At 43.4% G+C, this 18,609-nt stretch overlaps 1 protein-coding gene across 1 annotated transcript in view; it reads left to right on the forward strand.

Annotated features, from left to right (window-relative positions):
* The window catches only part of LOC122556251 (cilia- and flagella-associated protein 45-like), a 176,020-nt gene that overhangs the window by 67,747 nt on the left and 89,664 nt on the right, over positions 1 to 18,609 (forward strand). The window contains exons 3-5 of the mRNA XM_043702882.2: positions 7,372 to 7,517; positions 7,701 to 7,845; positions 9,084 to 9,254. Coding sequence (XP_043558817.1) covers positions 7,372 to 7,517; positions 7,701 to 7,845; positions 9,084 to 9,254 — 462 coding nt within the window. The remainder of the gene's footprint in view (positions 1 to 7,371; positions 7,518 to 7,700; positions 7,846 to 9,083; positions 9,255 to 18,609) is intronic.

The following is an 18,609-nucleotide window of genomic DNA, read 5'->3' on the forward strand; positions in this document are numbered from 1 at the left end:
GGTGCAGGAGTAGGCCATTCTGCCCTTCGAGCCAGCACCACCATTCATTATGATCATGGCTGATCATCCTCAATCAGTATCCTGTTCCTGCCTTATCCCCATAACCCTTGATTCCACTATCCTTAAGAGCTCTATCCAACTCTTTCATGAAAGTATCCAAAGACTTGGCCTCCACAGCCTTCTGGGGCAGAGCATTCCACATACCCACCATTCTCTGGGTGAAGAAGTTTCTCCTCAACTCTGTTCTAAATGGCCTAGCCTTTATTTTTAAGCTATGTCCTCTGGTTCGGGACTCACCCATCAGCGGAAATATGCTTCCTGTCTCCAGAGTGTCCAATCCTTTAATAATCTTATACGTCTCAATCAGATCCCCTCTCAGCCTTCTAGACTCAAGGGTATACAAGCCCAGTCGCTCCAATCTTTCAACGTAAGACAGTCCCACCATTCCGGGAATTGATTTCGTGAACCTACGCTGCACTCCCTCAATAGCCAGAATGTCTTTCCTCAAATTTGGAGACCAAAATATTCCAGGTGCAGTCTCACCAGGGCCCTGTATAGCTGCAGAAGAACCTCTTTGCTTCTATACTCAATTCCTCTTGTTATGAAGGCCAGCATTCTATTAGCTTTCTTCACTGCCTGCTGTACCTGCATGTTTGCTTTCATTGACTGATGTACAAGAACATCTGGATCTCGTTGTACTGCCCCTTTACCTAACTTGACTCCATTTAGGTAGTAATCTGCCTTCCTATTCTTGCCACCAAAGTGGATAACCACACATTTATCCACATTAAACTGCATCTGCCATGCATTTGTCAACTCACCTAGCCTGTCCAAGTCACCCTGTAATCTCCTAACATCCTCCTCACATTTTGTCCTGCCACCCAGCTTTGTATCATCAGCAAATTTTCTGATATTACTTTTAATATCTTCATCTATATCATTAATGTATATTGTAAACAGCTGCGGTCCCAGCACTGAATCTTGTGGTACCCCAGTGGTCACCGCCTGCCATTCTGAAAGGGACCCATTTATCACTACTCTTTGCTTCCTGTCAGTCAGCCAATTTTCAATCCATGTCAGTATTTTGCCCCCAGTGCCATGTGCCCTAATTTTGCTCACTCATCTCCTATGTGGGACTTTATCAAAGGCTTTCTGAAAGTCCAGGTACACTACATCCACTGGATCTCCCTTGACCATCTTCAGAGTTACATCCTCAAAAAATTCCAGAAGATTAGTCAAGCAGGATTTCCCCTTCATAAATCCATGCTGACTCTGACCTATCCTGTTGCTGCTATCCAGATGTGTCGTAATTTCATCCTTTATAATTGACTCCAGCAAGTTGTTGAAGATCGAGGAGTGGATGTGGTATATGTGGATTTCAGTAATGCATTTGATAGGTTTCCCCACAGCAGGATCTTTGAGGAAGTTAGGAGAAATGGGATATAGGGAAATTTGGCTGTCTGGATACAGAATTGGCTAGCCAAAAGAAGACAGCGAGTGGTTGTGGGTGGAAAGTATTCCATCTGGAGATTGGTGACCAGTGGCGTCCTGCAGGGATCTGTTCTTGGGCCTTTGCTCTTTGGAGTTTTTAAAAGTGACTTGGATGGAGAAGTGGAAGGTTGATCCAGTTAGTTTACTGATGACATAAAGGTTGGTGGTATTGTAGATACATTGACAGGATACATAGCTGGGCTGAGAAGTGGCAGATGGAGTTCAACCTGGATAAATGTGAAGTGATCCATTTTGGAAGGTCAAATTCAAATGCTGAATACAGGGTTAAAGACTGGATTCTTGGCAGTGTGGAGGAAAGCAGGATCTTGGGGTCCACGTAATAGATCCCTCAAAGTTGCCATCAAAGTTTGTAGGGTGGTAAAGAAGGCGTATTGTGTTTTGGCTTTCATTAAGCCTATTAACCTGGACCAGGGCGTTCTCACTATCAACAAGGTCCATCTTTCTAGTGACTACTGAAGCAAAAACTCATTTAAGGCCTGCCCTACCTCTTCAGACTGCAGCCACAAGTTCTCTCCACAATCCCTGATTGACCCTACCCTCTCTCTGATCATTATCTTATTCCTCACGTATGTGTAGAATGCCTTTGGGTTTTCCCTAGTCCTCCCTGTCAAGGTTTTGTCGTGCCCCCTCCTAGCTCTGTTCAATCCATTTTTGAGTTCTTTTCTAACTACCCTGTAATCTTCTAAAGCTGTGCCAGATCCTTGTTTCCTCAACCTTAAGTAATCTTTCTTCTTCCTCTTGAGTTTAAGAGCTGCGAGATTTTGCTGCAGCTGTACAAAACCCTCGTTGGACCACATTTGGAATATTGTGTCCAGTTCTGGTCGTCTAATTTTAGGAAGGGTATAGTTCCTTTTGAGAGGGTCCAGAGGACGTTTACCAGGATGTTGCCTGGATTGGAGAGCTTGCCTTATGAAGAGAGGTTGAGCGAGCTAGGGCTTTTCACATTGGAGAGAAGAAGGAAGAGGAGTGACTTGATAGAGGTGTACAAAATAATAAGAGGCATAGATAGAGTAGATAGCCAGAGACTTTTCCCTAGGACAGAAATGGCTGTCATGAGGGGTCATAATTTTAAGGTGATTGGAGGAAGGTATAGGAAAGATGTCAGAGATAGCTTCTTTACGCAGAGAGTGGTGGGTGCGTGGAATGCACTGTGTCAGAGACTTTAGGGACATTAAAGTGACTGCTGGACAAGCACACAGATGGCAGTAAATTGAGTTTTTTTTTAAAATCTGGGAGTAAGAATCTAATAGTGATAATGCAACTATAGCTGATTGTCAGGAAAATCCCATCTAATTCATTTCTCTCCTTCAGAGAAGGAAATCTACCATCCTTGCCCTATCTGGCCTACACATGATTCCAGAACCACAGCAAAGAGGATCAAAGAACAAAGTTTATATGTAGGTTAAAATCACTCCTAATTCTTACCAGCCCAGACCAGAGCAAATGTAGGCCATTTGGCTGATGAGTAATTGAGATTAGGTGCACATTAAATCACAGGCAGCAGAACGTTGGCTGAGGTGAAACATGAGGAGGGTGAAATATGCTAGGTCAGCCAAGAGTGCATGGAAATACCTAAGCTCAGAAGTGAAAAAAGACATGGGTGAGTGAGGGTTTCAGTTGCTATTAAGCTAAGAGAAAGGAAGATCAGATGGTGTAATGATGGTGATCTTAGTTATGGTGTGGACATGTGGTCGTGCACTCACATTGAGATCAAATATAACATCAACATTTCAAACAGATTAATTGAGCATCAGATACTGGATTTGGTTCTGGGTAACGAACCAGGCCAGGTGTTAGAATTAGAGGTAGGTGAGCACTTTGGGGATAGTGACCATAATTCGGTGATTTTTACTCTCGTGATGGAGAGGGATAAGTGTGTACTACAGGGCAAGAGTTATAGCTGGGGTCAGGGAAATTATGATGCGGTGAGGCATGACTTAGGATGTGTGGCTTGGAAAAGTAGACTCCAAGGCAAGAGTGTAAATGATATGTGGAGCTTGTTCAAGGAGCAACTATTGAGTGTCCTTGATAATTATGTACCTGTCAGGCAGGGAGGAAAGGGTCGTGCGAGGGAGCCGTGGTTTAATAAGGAATTGGAATCCCTTGTTAAATGGAAGAGGGCGGCCTATCTCAAGATGAGACGTGAAGGTTCAATTGGGGCGATTGAGAGTTATAGGGTAGCCAGGAAGGACCTGAAGAGAGAGCTAAGAGCAGCAAGGAGGGGACATGAAAGGTCCTTAGTCGGTAGGATTAGGGAAAACCCTAAGGCTTTCTATAGGTATGTTAGGAATAAAAGAACGACTAGGGTAGGAATAGGTCCAGTCAAGGATAGTAGTGGGAAGTTGCGTGTGGAGGCGGAAGAGATTGGGGAGACACTGAATGAATACTTTTCTTCAGTATTTACTCAGGAACAGGGCATTGTCGTCGATGTGAATACTGAGTCACAAATAAGTAGAATGGATGGCTTTGAGGTATGTAGAGAAGAGGTGTTGGAAATCCTGGAAAAGGTGAAAATAGATAAGTCCCCTGGGCCTGATGGCATTTATCCTAGGATTCTCTGGGAAGCAAGGGAGGAGATTGCAGAGCCATTGGCCTTGATTTTTATGTCCTCTTTGTCTACAGGAGTAGTGCCAGAAGACTGGAGGATAGCAAATGTGGTTCCCTTGTTCAAAAAGGGGAGTAGGGATAACCCTAGTAACTATAGGCCGGTGAGTCTCACTTCTGTTGTGGGCAAAGTCTTAGAGAGAATTGTAAGGGATAGGATTTATGCACATCTGGATAGGAATAATGTGATCAAGGATAGTCAGCATGGTTTTGTGAAGGGCAGGTCGTGCCTCACAAACCTTATTGAATTCTTTGAAAAGGTGACGAAGGAGGTTGATGAGGGGAAAGCGGTAGATGTGATATATATGGATTTTAGTAAGGCGTTTGATAAGGTTCCCCATGGTAGGCTACTGCAGAAAATACGGAGATATGGCATTGAGGGTGAGTTGGAGGTTTGGATTAGGAATTGGCTAGATGGAAGAAGACAGAGGGTAGTAGTTGATGGCAAAGTTTCTTCATGGAGTGCCGTCACTAGCGGTGTTCCGCAAGGATCTGTTTTGGGACCATTGCTGTTTGTCATTTTTATAAATGACCTGGAAGAGGGGTTAGAAGGTTGGGTGAGCAAGTTTGCGGATGATACGAAAGTCGGAGGAGTTGTTGACAGTGAGGAAGGATGTGGCAGGTTACAGCAGGATATAGAGAAGCTGCAGAGCTGGGCAGAAAGGTGGCAAATGGAGTTCAATGTAGCTAAGTGTGAGGTGATTCACTTTGGGAAGAATAACAAAAAGATGGGGTACTGGGCTAATGGTCGGATACTTGGTAGTGTGGATGAGCAGAGGGATCTTGGTGTCCATGTACACAGATCTCTGAAAGTTGCCACCCAGGTAAATAGTGCGGTGAGGAAGGCATATGGCGTACTGGCTTTTATTGGTAGAGGAATTGAGTTCCGGAGTCCTGAGGTCATGATGCAGTTGTATAAGACTCTGGTGCGGCCGCATCTGGAATATTGTGTGCAGTTTTGGTCGCCATACTATAGGAAGGATGTGGAGGCACTGGAACGGTTGCAGAGGAGGTTTACCAGGATGTTGCCTGGTATGGAAGGAAGATCGTATGAGGAAAGACTGAGACACTTGGGGCTGTTTTCATTAGAGAAAAGAAGGTTTAGGGGTGACTTGATTGAGGTGTACAAGATGATTAGGGGGTTAGATAGGGTTGACAGTGTGAACCTTTTCCCGCGTATGGAGTCGGGTATTACAAGGGGGCATAGCTTTAAATTAAGGGGGGTAGATATAGGACTGAAGTTAGGGGTAGGTTCTTCACTCAGCGAGTCGTAAGTTCATGGAATGCCCTGCCAGTAGCAGTGGTGGACTCTCCCTCTTTATGGGCATTTAAGCGGACATTGGATAGGTATATGGAGGATAGTGGGTTAGTATAGGTTAGGTGGGCTTGGATCGGCGCAACATCGAGGGCCAAAGGGCCTGTACTGCGCTGTATTCTTCTATGTTCTATGTTCTATAAGCGTGAAAAGATCCCTTTTGGGGTGGCACAGTGTGGGTTTGTGCAAAACTCATAGTGTTGGGGATCCAGATTCAATTCTACCATCTTGCGACTTTCTGTATAAAGTTTGCACATTGACCCTACCTTCTCTCTGATCATTATCTTATTCCTCACGTATGTGTAGAATGCCTTTGGGTTTTCCCTAGTCCTCCCTGTCAAGGTTTTGTCGTGCCCCCTCCTAGCTCTGTTCAATCCATTTTTGAGTTCTTTTCTAACTACCCTGTAATCTTCTAAAGCTGTGCCAGATCCTTGTTTCCTCAACCTTAAGTAATCTTTCTTCTTCCTCTTGAGTTTAAGAGCTGCGAGATTTTGCTGCAGCTGTACAAAACCCTCGTTGGACCACATTAGGAATATTGTGTCCAGTTCTGGTCGTCTAATTTTAGGAAGGGTATAGTTCCTTTTGAGTCTGCATGAGTTATTTTGAGGTGTTCCGGTTTCCTCCTGCTGTCTGAAAATATGCAGGTTAGGTGGTTGGCTATGCTAAATTGCCCATAGTGTCCAGGGATGTGCAGGGTAGTTGGATTAGCCATCAGAACTGCAAGGTCACAGGATAGGGTAAGGGTCTGGATGGGAATCTCTTCAGAGGATCAGTGTGGACTCGATGAGCCTAATAGCCTGCTTTCACGCTGTCAAGATTCTATGATTTCTATGAAATAGAAAAGACTAAGGACAGACTTCATGGTAGGTACAAGAGGTGACAGTGTGGGAACAGGAAAAGAAGACATTGTAAGTGATTCTCTGGCTAAGATCAGATGGCAAAGAATTGAACCAAGTTGGAGCATGTTCCCAACACACCCCCTTTTTTTTGTCACAATCGTGTAGGATGTTATTTGTCTCTGAGTGTTTTGGTACTGTGGCAGGAGCAGAAACCTGATGGAGGGATTCAATCTAGAGCTACAGTATTGTGTGCAATTCTGGAGACCACATTACAGGAGAGATGTGTTTGCACTGGAGAGTGTGCAGAGGAGATTTCCCAGGATGTTGTCTGGACTGGAGAGTTTTAGTTACAAAGAGAGATTGCATTGACCTGTTGTTTTTTTTGGAGTAGAGGAGAATAGGGGAGCTCATGACTGAAATGTGTAAAATTTCGAGGAGCATAGATATGTAGACAGGAAAGGGCTTTTTCCCTTGGTGGATCAATGATGGGGGGCATAGTTTTAAGATAAGGAGCAAGAGGTTTAGAAGGATGTGATTTTAGCTCACTCAGACCGTGGTAGGAAACTGAAATTCAGTGTCTGTGAGGGTGATAAAAACAGAAACCCTCATAACACTTAAGAACCATTCAGATGTTCACGTGCAAGTGCCAAGGCCTACAAGGCTGGGCGACGTATGGGCCAAGTGCTGGCAAATGGGAATGGAATAGTTGGTTGTTTTTGTCTGGCTATGAACTTTTTCTGTGCTATGGACTTCTGTTACTATATAGCAAACATGGAGTTCTGGGAAAGATGAGTATGGATTGGGAAACACAAGTATGTTTGAGAACTTTGAGTAGGAAGGAAGCATGGAGATATTGTGATATTTTGCAAGGCTGAAAAGGTCAACAATTAATTACTGTGGGACAATGGAAAAAGTGAAAGAGGCACATGGGTTCAGAAAGATCCCAGGTTGCACCTCCACTTTGTGGTACTGAGCTTCTCACACAGGTGTGGGAAAACCCACACGCACATTGCCTTAAGGTTGACCCTCAATGATTATGTTCTGCAGAATGTGAAGCAGCAACAGATGATAGATTAATTACTGGCTTTTTATATCTTTCAGAAATTGGACCCTGCCACCCAAGCTGGTGCAAAATTGGACCCATGCTCAGATGAGGCACTTGGGAAACTGTTGTATCCCACTTCCAACAACAATAAGCCTAAGGAGAGTATTAGACTTATTACCAAAGACATCATTCGAGACCTGATGCAAGTGATTTTTATTCATCTCACATGCAGTGACTCAATGTGGAGTAGGCTTGTATCTTTCTCGATTTCCATATCATTTTCTGTCTATCTGCCTGACTCTCTCCGTCTATCTCGCTCTCTCTCTCTCTCTCTTTCTCTCCAGCTCTATCTTTCTGTCTTACTCACTCACCCTTTCACTCTCAGTATTCCCACAGAGGATCCCTCAGGCAAGACCCTGATCATGAGCCCTGAGGAGTTTGAACGGATCAAGCAGGCTTCCCGAGTGATCAGTGAGGAGGAACGTGAGGTCATGCGTGTGGCGAACAATGCAGAAAGAATGCAGGCAGCGGTAGGTCAATGTTGTTGTCTGGGTCAGTATCCCCTTGGGAGTCAATGCCATGTCTCAGGTAAATGATCCCTTGAGAGTCAATGTGCACTTGCAGCTCCATGTTCACCAGTTGATACATCGCCCCCTTTTCCTGCAAACGACCCTGTTCCCAGATGCCAGCATCTTCACCTCACCCACCTTGTGCTTGTTCAGTGACAGATTTTTATTGAAATGCAAAACTCAGCATTTTGACTTGAACGTGACTGAAAATGATGACCCCCAACTAATTCCAATGTGAGCAATTTATAATTTGAGTATTATGAACAGAAAGAATGCAGGCATGCATTCTCTCCATTTAGTAGATGTAAGAATTCAAAAATTATATTTTATCCTATATACCGTATTTCATTCTGATGAGCAAGCTCAATTTCTTTCCTCCTCTCTCTTTATTTAACCTTCTACTTTGAGATCCCTTAGGCAATATCTCGAGCCTAATTCTGAGTATCTTGTCTTATTAAGTAAATATCTGTCCTCATATGATAACTGCAGCAGTTGCACTTTCCATACATTATTAACAAAAATTCATGTTTCAGTCCTTGGTCCTTGCTTCACTCTAGAATACATTGACTGTTGCTAGACTAATCAGTAAGATATCTGTCCATCTCTCTGTCTTCCTCTCTTCCTGTATCTTTCTCACACTCTATCTTTCTCTCTTTTACTATATATATCTGATCCTCTTTTTTTGTCACTCTCTTTCAATCTCTTTTTCTATCTGTCTCCCTGTTGTCTTGCTTTCTTTCTCTCTCCCAGTATCTTTCTAAGATCATATTCTTAACAAATAGCAGCAAGAGCTGGCCATTCAGCCCATTAACCAGCTGCATCATTCAATTAGATCATGGTTGATCCATTTATAGGCTCAATTCCACTTTGCTGCCTTCTCATCCTATAACCTTTGACTCCCTTGTCCCTTTTTCTATGCTTCTGTCTGTTTCTATGTCTTTCTCCTTTCACTTTATTTTCTGTACCTCTTCAAATTGGTCTCAAATGCTCCTTGTCCCATTCTCTTTTTATGCCTATTTTTACCTCTCAAGCCTTTCAGTTTTTCTGTCTTTCACTCACGTTCTACCCCTCTCTCTCTTTTCATATCTGTCTTTCTTTCTATACATCTATCTCCAACTCTCAACTCTTCCCTTCCCTCCCCTCCCCATTGCCTGCATATCTCTCTCTTCATGTTATTTCTTGGCACATTCTTGTTTCAGGAAATGGCTGGTGAACGAAAAAGCTTTATGAGAGCAAAGGAGCTTCAAAGGCGTAAGAATGAGAAGCTGAATGAGGTGGAAGAGGCAGCACGGGACAGGGCACTGTACTTGTTGGAAAAAGCAAATGCCTTACGCCTAGAGCAGGAGGATGAGATTAAACAGATCAATGAGGTGAGTGAGAGAGCGGAAGTTGGTTAGCTGAGAAACAGAAACGTAAAAACAAAAAGTAGTAGGAATGTTAGTATTATTTGGCCCTTCGATCCTGTTCTGCCATTCCATATGTTCCTGGCTGATTGTCCAATTCAGGACCCTCTTCCCACTTTCTCCCCATTCTCTTTGATTTCTTTAGCCCAGAGAACCAACCTTACTCCTTATTGAAAACATTCAGTGTTTTGGCTTCAACAGCTTTATCTGGCAGAGATTTTCACAGGCTTACCACTCTCTGGATAAAGAAATGTCTCCTCTTCTCAGTTCTAAATGGCCTACCCCATTCCTAAAACTGTGACCCCTGCTTCTGGACTACCCAGTTGTCAGGAAGATCCTTCCTGCATTTACCCATCCAGTTTTGTTAGAATTTTATAGGTATCTATGAAATCCTCTCTCATTCTTCTAAATTCCTGTGAATACTGTTGTAACTGATTCAGTATCTCTTCATATATTAGTCCAGCACCACTCTGATCTAAACTCTGGTTTTAAGCATCTGCAGTCCTCACTTTTGCCTATTACCTGCATTATCCTTGCCACCCTTCTTAAACAAGGGGAAAACATTAGCAATTCTGCAGTGCTCCGGGACCTCACCCATGTTCAAGGATGCTGCAAAGATATCTGTTAAGGTTCCAGCTATTTCCTCTCTTGCTTCCCTTAGTAACCTGGGATAGATCCCATTCGGACCTGGGGACTTGTCCACCTTCATGTATTTTAGAATACCTAACACTTCCTCCCTCCTTATGCTGACTTGACCTAGTGTAATCAAACATCTATCCCTAACCTCAACATCCGTCATGTCCCTCTCCTCGGCAAATACTGACGCAAAGTATTCATTACGAATCTCACCCATTTATCTGACTCCACACCTAGCTTTCCTCCTTTGTCCTTGAGTGGGCCAAGTCTTTCCCTAGTTACCCTCTTCCTCCTTATATACAAATAAAAGGCTTTGGGATTTTTCTTCACCCTGTTTGCTAAAGATATTTCATGACCCCTTTTAGCCCTTTTAATTCCTCATTTCAGACTAGTCCTACTTTTTCAATATTCTTCCAAAGCTCCGTCTGTTTTCAGTTGCCTCAACCTTATGTATCTTCCTTTTTCCTCTTAGCTAGTCTCACATTTTCACCTGTCATCCATGGTTCCCTAACCTTGTTATTTCCATCCCTCATTTTCAAAGGATGCAGCAAGACTTGATTGATCTTGTACACAAGTCATTGAAAATAAGCATGTAGGTGTAGCAGTCAATGAAGAAGGCAAATGGTATGCTGGCTTTCATAGTGAGAAGATTCGGGTACAGGAGTAGGATAGTTTGCTCCGATTGTACAGACCACATCTGGAGTTTTATATGCAGTTTTGATCTCCTTATCTATGGAAGAATGTTCTGTCATTGGCAGTACTACAATAAAGATTTACCAGACTGGTGAACTCATTTCCCCTCCCCCCACTTTACCCCAGTTCCAACCTTCAGCTCAGCCCTGACCTCATGACCTGTCCTACCTGCCAATCTCCCTTCCCATCTATCCGCTCCACCCTCCCCTCTGCCCTATCACCTCCATCCCCACCCCATTCATCTATTGTACTCTTTGCTACCCTCCCCCACCCTCTTCTCTGACCAATCACCTCCATCCCCGCCCACATTCACCTGTTGTACTCTTTGCTACGTTCTCCCCAGCCCCACCCCACCCCCATTTATCTCTCCATCCTGGAGGCTCCCTGCTTCTATTCCTGATGAAGGGCTTTCACCTGAGACGTCGATTGTACTGTTCCTGACCTGCTGTGCTTTTTCAGCACCACTCTGATCTAATGCAGGTAATAGTAGACTGGTGAGCCTGACGTCAGTGGTAGTGAAGCTTCTGGAGAAGATACTGAAGGATAGGATCTATTTACTTTGGAAGAAAATGGGCTTATCAGTGATAGGCAGCACAGTTTTGTACGGGGAAGGTCATTACCAATGTAATAGAAGTCTTTGAGAAAGTGACAAAGTTGATTGATGAGGAAAGGCCTGTATATATCATATACATGGACTTCAGTCAGGCATTTGATAAGGTTCCCCATGGGAGGCTAATGGAGAAAGTGAAATTGCATGGGGTCCAGGGTGTACTAGCTTGATGGATAAAGAAATGGCTGGGCAACAGGATACAGAGAGTAGTACTGGAAGGCAGTTTCTCAAAAAGGAGAGCTGTGACCAATGGTGTTTCACAGGAATACGTGCTGGGACCACTGTTGTTTGTGATTTATATAAATGATCTGGAGAAAGGTATAGGTGGTCTGATTAGCAAGTTTGCAGATGAAATTAAAATTGGTTGAGTAGCAGATATTAAAGGGGGCTGTTAGAGAATGCAGCAGAATATAGATAGATTGGAGAGTTGGCAGAGAAATGGCAGATGGAGTTCAATCTGGGCAAATGCACAGTGATGCATTTTGGAAGATCCAATTCAAGCGCAAACCATACAGTAAAGGGAAAAGACCTGGGGAAAATTGATATATGGAGAGATCTGGGTGTTCAGGTCCATTGTATCCTGAAGGTGGCAACACAGTTTTATATAGAGGTTGAGAAGGCATATGGCATGCTTTCCTTCATCGGACTGGGCACTGCATACAAGAGTTGGCGAGTCAAATTACAGTTGTTTAAGACTATGGTTCGGCCACATTTGGAATACTGCGTACAGTTCTGGTTGCCACATTGCCAAAAGGATGTGGATGCTTTGGAGAGGTGCAGAGGAGATTCACCAGGATGTTGCCTGGTATGAAGGGTGCCAGCTATGAAGAGAGGTTGAGTAAAGTAGGATTATTTTAATTAGAAAGACAGATGTTGAGAGGACTACCTATTGAGGTCTACAAAATCATGAGAGGTATAGACTGGGTGTATAGCACGAAGCATTTTCCCAGACTGGGGGACTAGGGGTCATGAGTTCAAGGTGAGAGGGGGGGAAAGTTTAAGGAAGATATGCATGGAAATTTCTTTATGCAGAGGCTGGTGGGTGCCTGGAATGCATTGCCAGCAGAAGTGTTAGAGGCGAGTACAGTAGCATCACTTAAGATGTACCTAGACAGATACATGAATGGGCAGGGAGCAGATGGGATACAGGTCCTTGGAAAATAGGTGACAGGTTTAGATAAAAGATCTGGATTGGAGCAGGCTTGGCGGGCAGAGGGGCCTGTTCCTCTGCTGTAATTTTCTTTGTTCTTTCTTCTCCCTCTTTCCCAAATCTACTGCCACTCACATGTGCCTTAAGTTGATGCTACCAAAGTTGATAACCTCACATTTGCCCACATTATACTTTATCTGCCATGCACATTCACACTCGATCAACTTGTCTAAATCATACTGAAGCATCTGTGCACCTTCCTCACAATTCACCGCCCCCCCCACCCAGCTTTGTGTCATCTAAAAACCTGGACATAATGCATTTAATTGACTCATCTAAATCATCAATATTTATTATGAACATTAGAGTCCAATCGCTGACCCCTGAATTACCCTAGTAGTCACTGCCTGACACTCAGAAAGAAGCCAATTTAGTCCTACTCTTGTTCCTGTCTGACAGCCAGTTTTCTACCCATGTCAATATACCATGCCACTTATCCTATCTACTTCAGTTTTACTTATGAATTTAAAAATCTCACAACAGGTTTATTTGGAAGCACCAGCTATCAAAGCACTGCTCCTTCATTAGGTAGTTGTGAAGCAGGACCATAAGACCTAACTTATAGCAAAAGATTACACTGTCTTACAGTTGAAACATAGATTGTTGTTAAGTTTTTTCATCTTTTAGAATAGGTTGCAGGTTTCAGTTCATTAATATGTAAATCCCAGAACTTCTTTTAAGTCACATTCTCAAAATAACTTAAGGATTTTCTAAAAAAAGGTGACATCTCCCCTCAGACAATGCATTAAAGGTGTGAAGTTAGCATCCATCTGTATCCTAGTTTTGAGTCAGACAGGTTCTATTTCCAAAGTGAAATTTACAAAATATTACATGGATTGATTGCCTGCATTGACTGCTTGCTGTTTGTGCATTTTTTTTGAGCAAAATAAAATGTATCTGCAAATATAATTCTGCAAAAACAAATTCACCCCATAGACTTATGTGTGCGCGTGCAGGAGAGAGAGAGAGAGAGAGAGTGTGTGTGTGTACATGAAAGAGTGGGTGTTTGTGTGTGTGCAAGCTTGGTAAAGTCAATGTGATGGTGTATAAGCCTGCGAAAGGATGTGTGCGTGGGTGTGGGGGTGTATGTGTGTATATGCAAGAGAGCGTGTGTATGAAAGGTGGTCTGCGTGAATGTGTGAGTGTGTAAGAATGTGCATGTATGTGCTTGTGTGTGTGTCTGTCTGTCTGTGTGACTGTATGTGAGAGAGAGTGTATAGTGTAGTGGGGTCACCTGTCGTGTGGCATGAACCCAAGGTCCTGTTTGAGGCCATCCTCACGGGTACCAAATTTGGCTACCAGCCTCTGCTCAGCCACTTTGCATTGTTGCCTGTCCCAAAGTCCGCCTTGGAGGAAGGTCCCCCGAAGATCCAAGGCCGAATGCCCCTGACCACTGAAGTGTTCCCCAACTTGGAGGGAACACCTGTCTGGTGATTGTTGTGTGGTGTTCATTCATCCATTGTCATTGCGTCTGCTTGGTCTCGCCAAGGTACTATGCATCAGGGCATCCTTGCCTGCAGTGTATGAGGTTGACCACGTTGGCCAAGTGACATGAATACCGGCCGCATACATGGTGGGTGGTGTCCCCACGTGTAATGGTGGTATCCGTGTCGATACTCTGACACGTCTTGCAGTAGCTGCCATGATGGTTGTACGGTGTTGTGGTCGATGTTGTCCTGAAGGATGGGCAGTTTGCTGTGAGCAATCGTCTGTTAAAGGTTTTGCGGTTGTTTAAAGGTGAGAAGTGGAAGCGTATGGAAGATCTTGGCGAGGTGCTCATCCTCATCAGTAATGTGTTGCAGACTGCAAAAAACATGGCGTAGTTGTTATGAAAATCCAAGCAAACCACATCTGCTGATAATTTGTTTTTACATTAGATTCCCTACAGTGTGCAAACAGGCCCTTTGGCCCAACAAGTCCACACCGACCCTCCGAAGAGCAACCCACCCATTCCCCAACATTTACCCATGACTAATCCACTTAACACTATCGACAATTCACCTGACCTGCACATCTTTGGACTGTGGGAGGAAACCGGAGGAAACCCACGCAGACACGGGGAGAACGTGCAAACTCCACACAGATAGTTGCCTGAGGCAGGAATCGAACCTGGGTCCCTGGCGCTGTGAGGCTGCAGTGCTAACCACTGAGCCACCATGCCGCCCAAACATCATCAACTTCTCTACTTACATCTTTGAAAAATTCTAGTTGTTCCAAATTCCACTTGATTTGTCAAGTGTGGTTTCTTTTGCATGAATCTGTGATATCTCTGTCTGATCTTGTCTCATACTTCCCAGTTCTTTGCTATTAATTCTTCTATAATAAACTACCGCATTTTACCCACTTCTGAACTTAGGCTAATTTATCTATGATTCCTTTTTTCTGGGTTACATTGACTGCTCTCCAATCCATAGGAACCATTCCAGTGTGTATAGAATCTTGAAAGATGGCACCAATGTCCTTAAGTACTCTGGGATGTAGATTGTCAGGGATTTATCAATTGTTAATTCCATCAATTTCCCTCCCCATTTCCCAAGTAATATTGGTTTCCTCAGTTGTTCCCGCTCACTTGACCCTACATTTCCCAACACTTTTGGCATGTTATTTTGACTGTACAGGTTCAATGAGAAGGGCCTCTTCTGTACAGTATGATTCCTTGAAAATATATAACTAATTAATTTCCATCTCTTTGCTCCCCATTGTAACTTTATCAATTTCTTTACTAGTCTGATTCTCTTCACATTCCTAAAGAAAGATACTTAAGAGAAAGGAAGTTATCACATATGAAACAAATTTATTTATTCAACTATGCTGACTTCATCAATCTCTCCATCATCTCTGCATTGCATAGATGGATGAGACAGTTGCGTACTGGTAATGAGCAGGTGCATCATTTCTTGAAACTGGAGTTGCAGGTAGACAATGGTGAAGAAGATATTTGGCACACTTGTCTGCATTGGTCAGTGCATTGAGTTTAGGAATTGGGACATGGTGTTGTGGCTGTACAGGAAATTAGTGAGCTAACATTTGGAATACTGCATTCAATTCTGGTCTCCATGCTATAGGAAAGATGTTAAATTTGAAAGGGTCCAGAAATGATTCACAAAGATGTTGCTGGAATTGGAGGGTTTGAGCTATAGAGAGAGGCTGAATAGGCTGGGGCTGTTTTTCCCCCAGCACCAGATGTTGAGGGGTGACATTTTGAGGTTTAAAAAACCATGAGGAGTATGGATATGATGTACAGCCAAGGGCTTTTTCCCAGAGTAAAACTTGGGGAAAACTTTCAAACTCCACACTGGCACTCACCCAAAGCTGGAATTAAACCTGAGTCCCTGGTGCTGTGAGACAGCAGTGCTAACCACTGAGCTACTATGCCACTCCTCATATAGGAGACTCTAACTGTCCTCAAGCCACTCAGTTCAAGTCATGGTCAGATAAAAGTTTGGAATTAAAAATCTAATGATGACCATGAAAGCATTGTCAATTGTAAGGACAAACCTCTCTGGTTCACTAATGTACTTTAAAGAAGGAAAATGTGGTTAACTCTCAATTACCATGACAAATACCATGGGATGGACAATAAAAGCTGGCCTAGCCAGTGATACCCACTTTTTTGTAAAGTTGAAATCTGAAACTAAATGAAGTGGTATTTATGGAGGATAGACAAATAGGAAAATGAGAGTATGAGGAATGAGTTGACAATGATAGATTAGGAAATTTCATAAAAACAGTTGGCAGAGGATAGACAATGGCTAGTCTTTGAGGAATGTGTGTATGAATTACAACAATTACTAATTCTTATCCAGTGCAAAAATAAAAAAATGGTTCAGTCTTACAAAAGAAATTAAGGATAGTCTTCAATCCAAAGAAAAAGGTTATAAAATTACCACCAAAAGCAGGAATGACAAGGACTGGGGAGCAGTTTAGGATTTAGCAAGAGAGTACATAAATAATGATCAAGAGAGGAAAAACAGTGATTAAACTTGCAGGGAATATGGGCAGCGTTGATTCTAGCGTTGTGTGGCTGTTTGTGGAGTTTGCACATCCTCTCTGTGACTGTGTGAGTTTCTGTCGGATGCCACAGTTTCTTCCCACAGTCCAAAGATGTGTAGTTTAGGTGGGTTAGCCTTGGTAAATGGTGGAGCTGCGTGGGATCTCTTTAGAGGCTCAGTACAGACTTGATGGATCAAATGGCCTCTTTATATAGAACATATTACAATACAGAGCAGAGCAGGCCCTTCGGCCCTTGATATTGCGCCAACCTGTGAACTATTCTCAGCCTGTCCCCCTACTCTATCCCAAAATCATCCATGTGCTTATCTAAGGATTGTCTAAATCGCCCTAATGTGGTTGAGTTGACTACGTTAGTAGGTAGGGCATTCCACGCCCTTACCAGTCTCTGCGTAAAGAACCTGCCTCTGACATATGTCTTAAATCTATCACCCCTCAATTTGTAGTTATGCCCCCTCGTACACGCTGACGTCATCATCCTAGGAAAAAGACTTTCACTGTCTACCCTATCTAATCCTCTGATCATCTTGTATGTCTCTATTAAATCCCCTCTTAGCCATCTTCTTGCCAATGAGAACAGGTTCAAGTCTCTCAGCCTTTCCTCATAAGACCTTCCCTCCAGACCAGGCAACATCCTGGTAAATCTCCTCTGCACCCTTTCCAATGCTTCCACACCCTTCCCGAAATATGGCGACCAGAACTGTACACAATATTCCAAGTGTAGCCGCACCAGCGTTTTGTATAGTTACAGCATGATACTGCGGCTCCAGAACTCAATCCCTCCACCAATGAAAGCTAACACACCGTATGCCTTTCTAACAGCACTATCTACCTGGGTGGCAACTTTCAAGGATCTATGTACATGGACTTCAAGATCCCTCTGCACATCCACACTACCAACAATCTTTCCATCGACCCAGTACTCTGCCTTCCTGTTATTCTTCCCAAAGTGCATCATCTCACATTTAGTTGCATTGAACTCCATTTGTCACCTCACAGCCCAATTCTGCAGATTACCCAAGACCCCCTGCAAACTGTCTTCCACACTGTCCACCACTCCACCGACCTTCGTGTCATCTGCAAATGTACTAATCCATCCATCTATCCCTGCGTCTAAGTCATTTATAAAAATGACAAACAGCAGTAGTCCCAAAACAGACCCTTGTGGCACACCACTAGTAACTGGACTCCAGGCTAAATATTTTCCATCAACCACCACTCGCTGCCTTCTTTCAGAAAGCCAGTTTCTAATCCAAACTGCCAAATCACCCTCAATTCCATGCCTCTGCATTTTCACCAACAGCCTACCATGTGGAACCTTATCAAAGGCTTTACTGAAGTCCATGTATACCATGTCAATTGCCCTACCCTCATCTACATGCTTGGTCACCTTCTCACAAAACTCAATGAGGTTTGTGAGACACAACCTGTCCTTGACAAAACCATGTTGACTATCTGAAATCAAATTGTTGCTTGCCAGATGATTATAAATCTACTCTCTTATAATCCTTTCCAAAACCTTTCCTACAACAGAAGTAAGGCTCACTGGTCTATAATTACCTGGGTCATCTCTACTGCCCTTCTTGAACAAGGGCACAACATTTTCAATCCTCCAGTCCTCTGGTACCAAACGTGTAGACTCAAATATCAAAGCCAAAGGCTCTGCTATCTCCTCCCTAGTGTCCCAGAGAATCCTCAGATAAATCCCATCTGGCCCAGGGGACTTGTCTACTTTCACTCCTTCTAGAACTGATAACACCTGTTCATAACTAACCTTGATCCTTTCTAGTCTAATATCTCGTACCTCATTTTTCTCCTCAACAATATTCTCCTTTTCCTGAGAAAACACTGATGAGAAATGTTCGTTTAGCACCTCTCCGATCTCCACAGGGTCCACACTCAACTTCCCACTTCTGTCTTTGACTGGCCCTATTCCTACCCTCGTCATCCTTTTATTCCTCACATACCTATAGAAAGCTGTAGGGTTCTCATTTATTCTATTTGCTAAAGACTGCATATGTCCTCTCTTTGCTCTTCTTAACTCTCTCTTTAAATCCTCCCTCGCTGATCTGTAACTCTCCAACGCCTCATCTGTACCATCTTGCCTCATCAACACATAAGCCTCCTTCTTCTTCGTAATAAGAGATGCAATTTCTGTAGTG

This window comes from Chiloscyllium plagiosum, unplaced genomic scaffold (assembly GCF_037043375.1).
Source record: "Chiloscyllium plagiosum isolate Xiang-an unplaced genomic scaffold, Cpla_swu_hap1 HiC_scaffold_9, whole genome shotgun sequence".
Classification (NCBI taxonomy): domain Eukaryota; kingdom Metazoa; phylum Chordata; class Chondrichthyes; order Orectolobiformes; family Hemiscylliidae; genus Chiloscyllium; species Chiloscyllium plagiosum.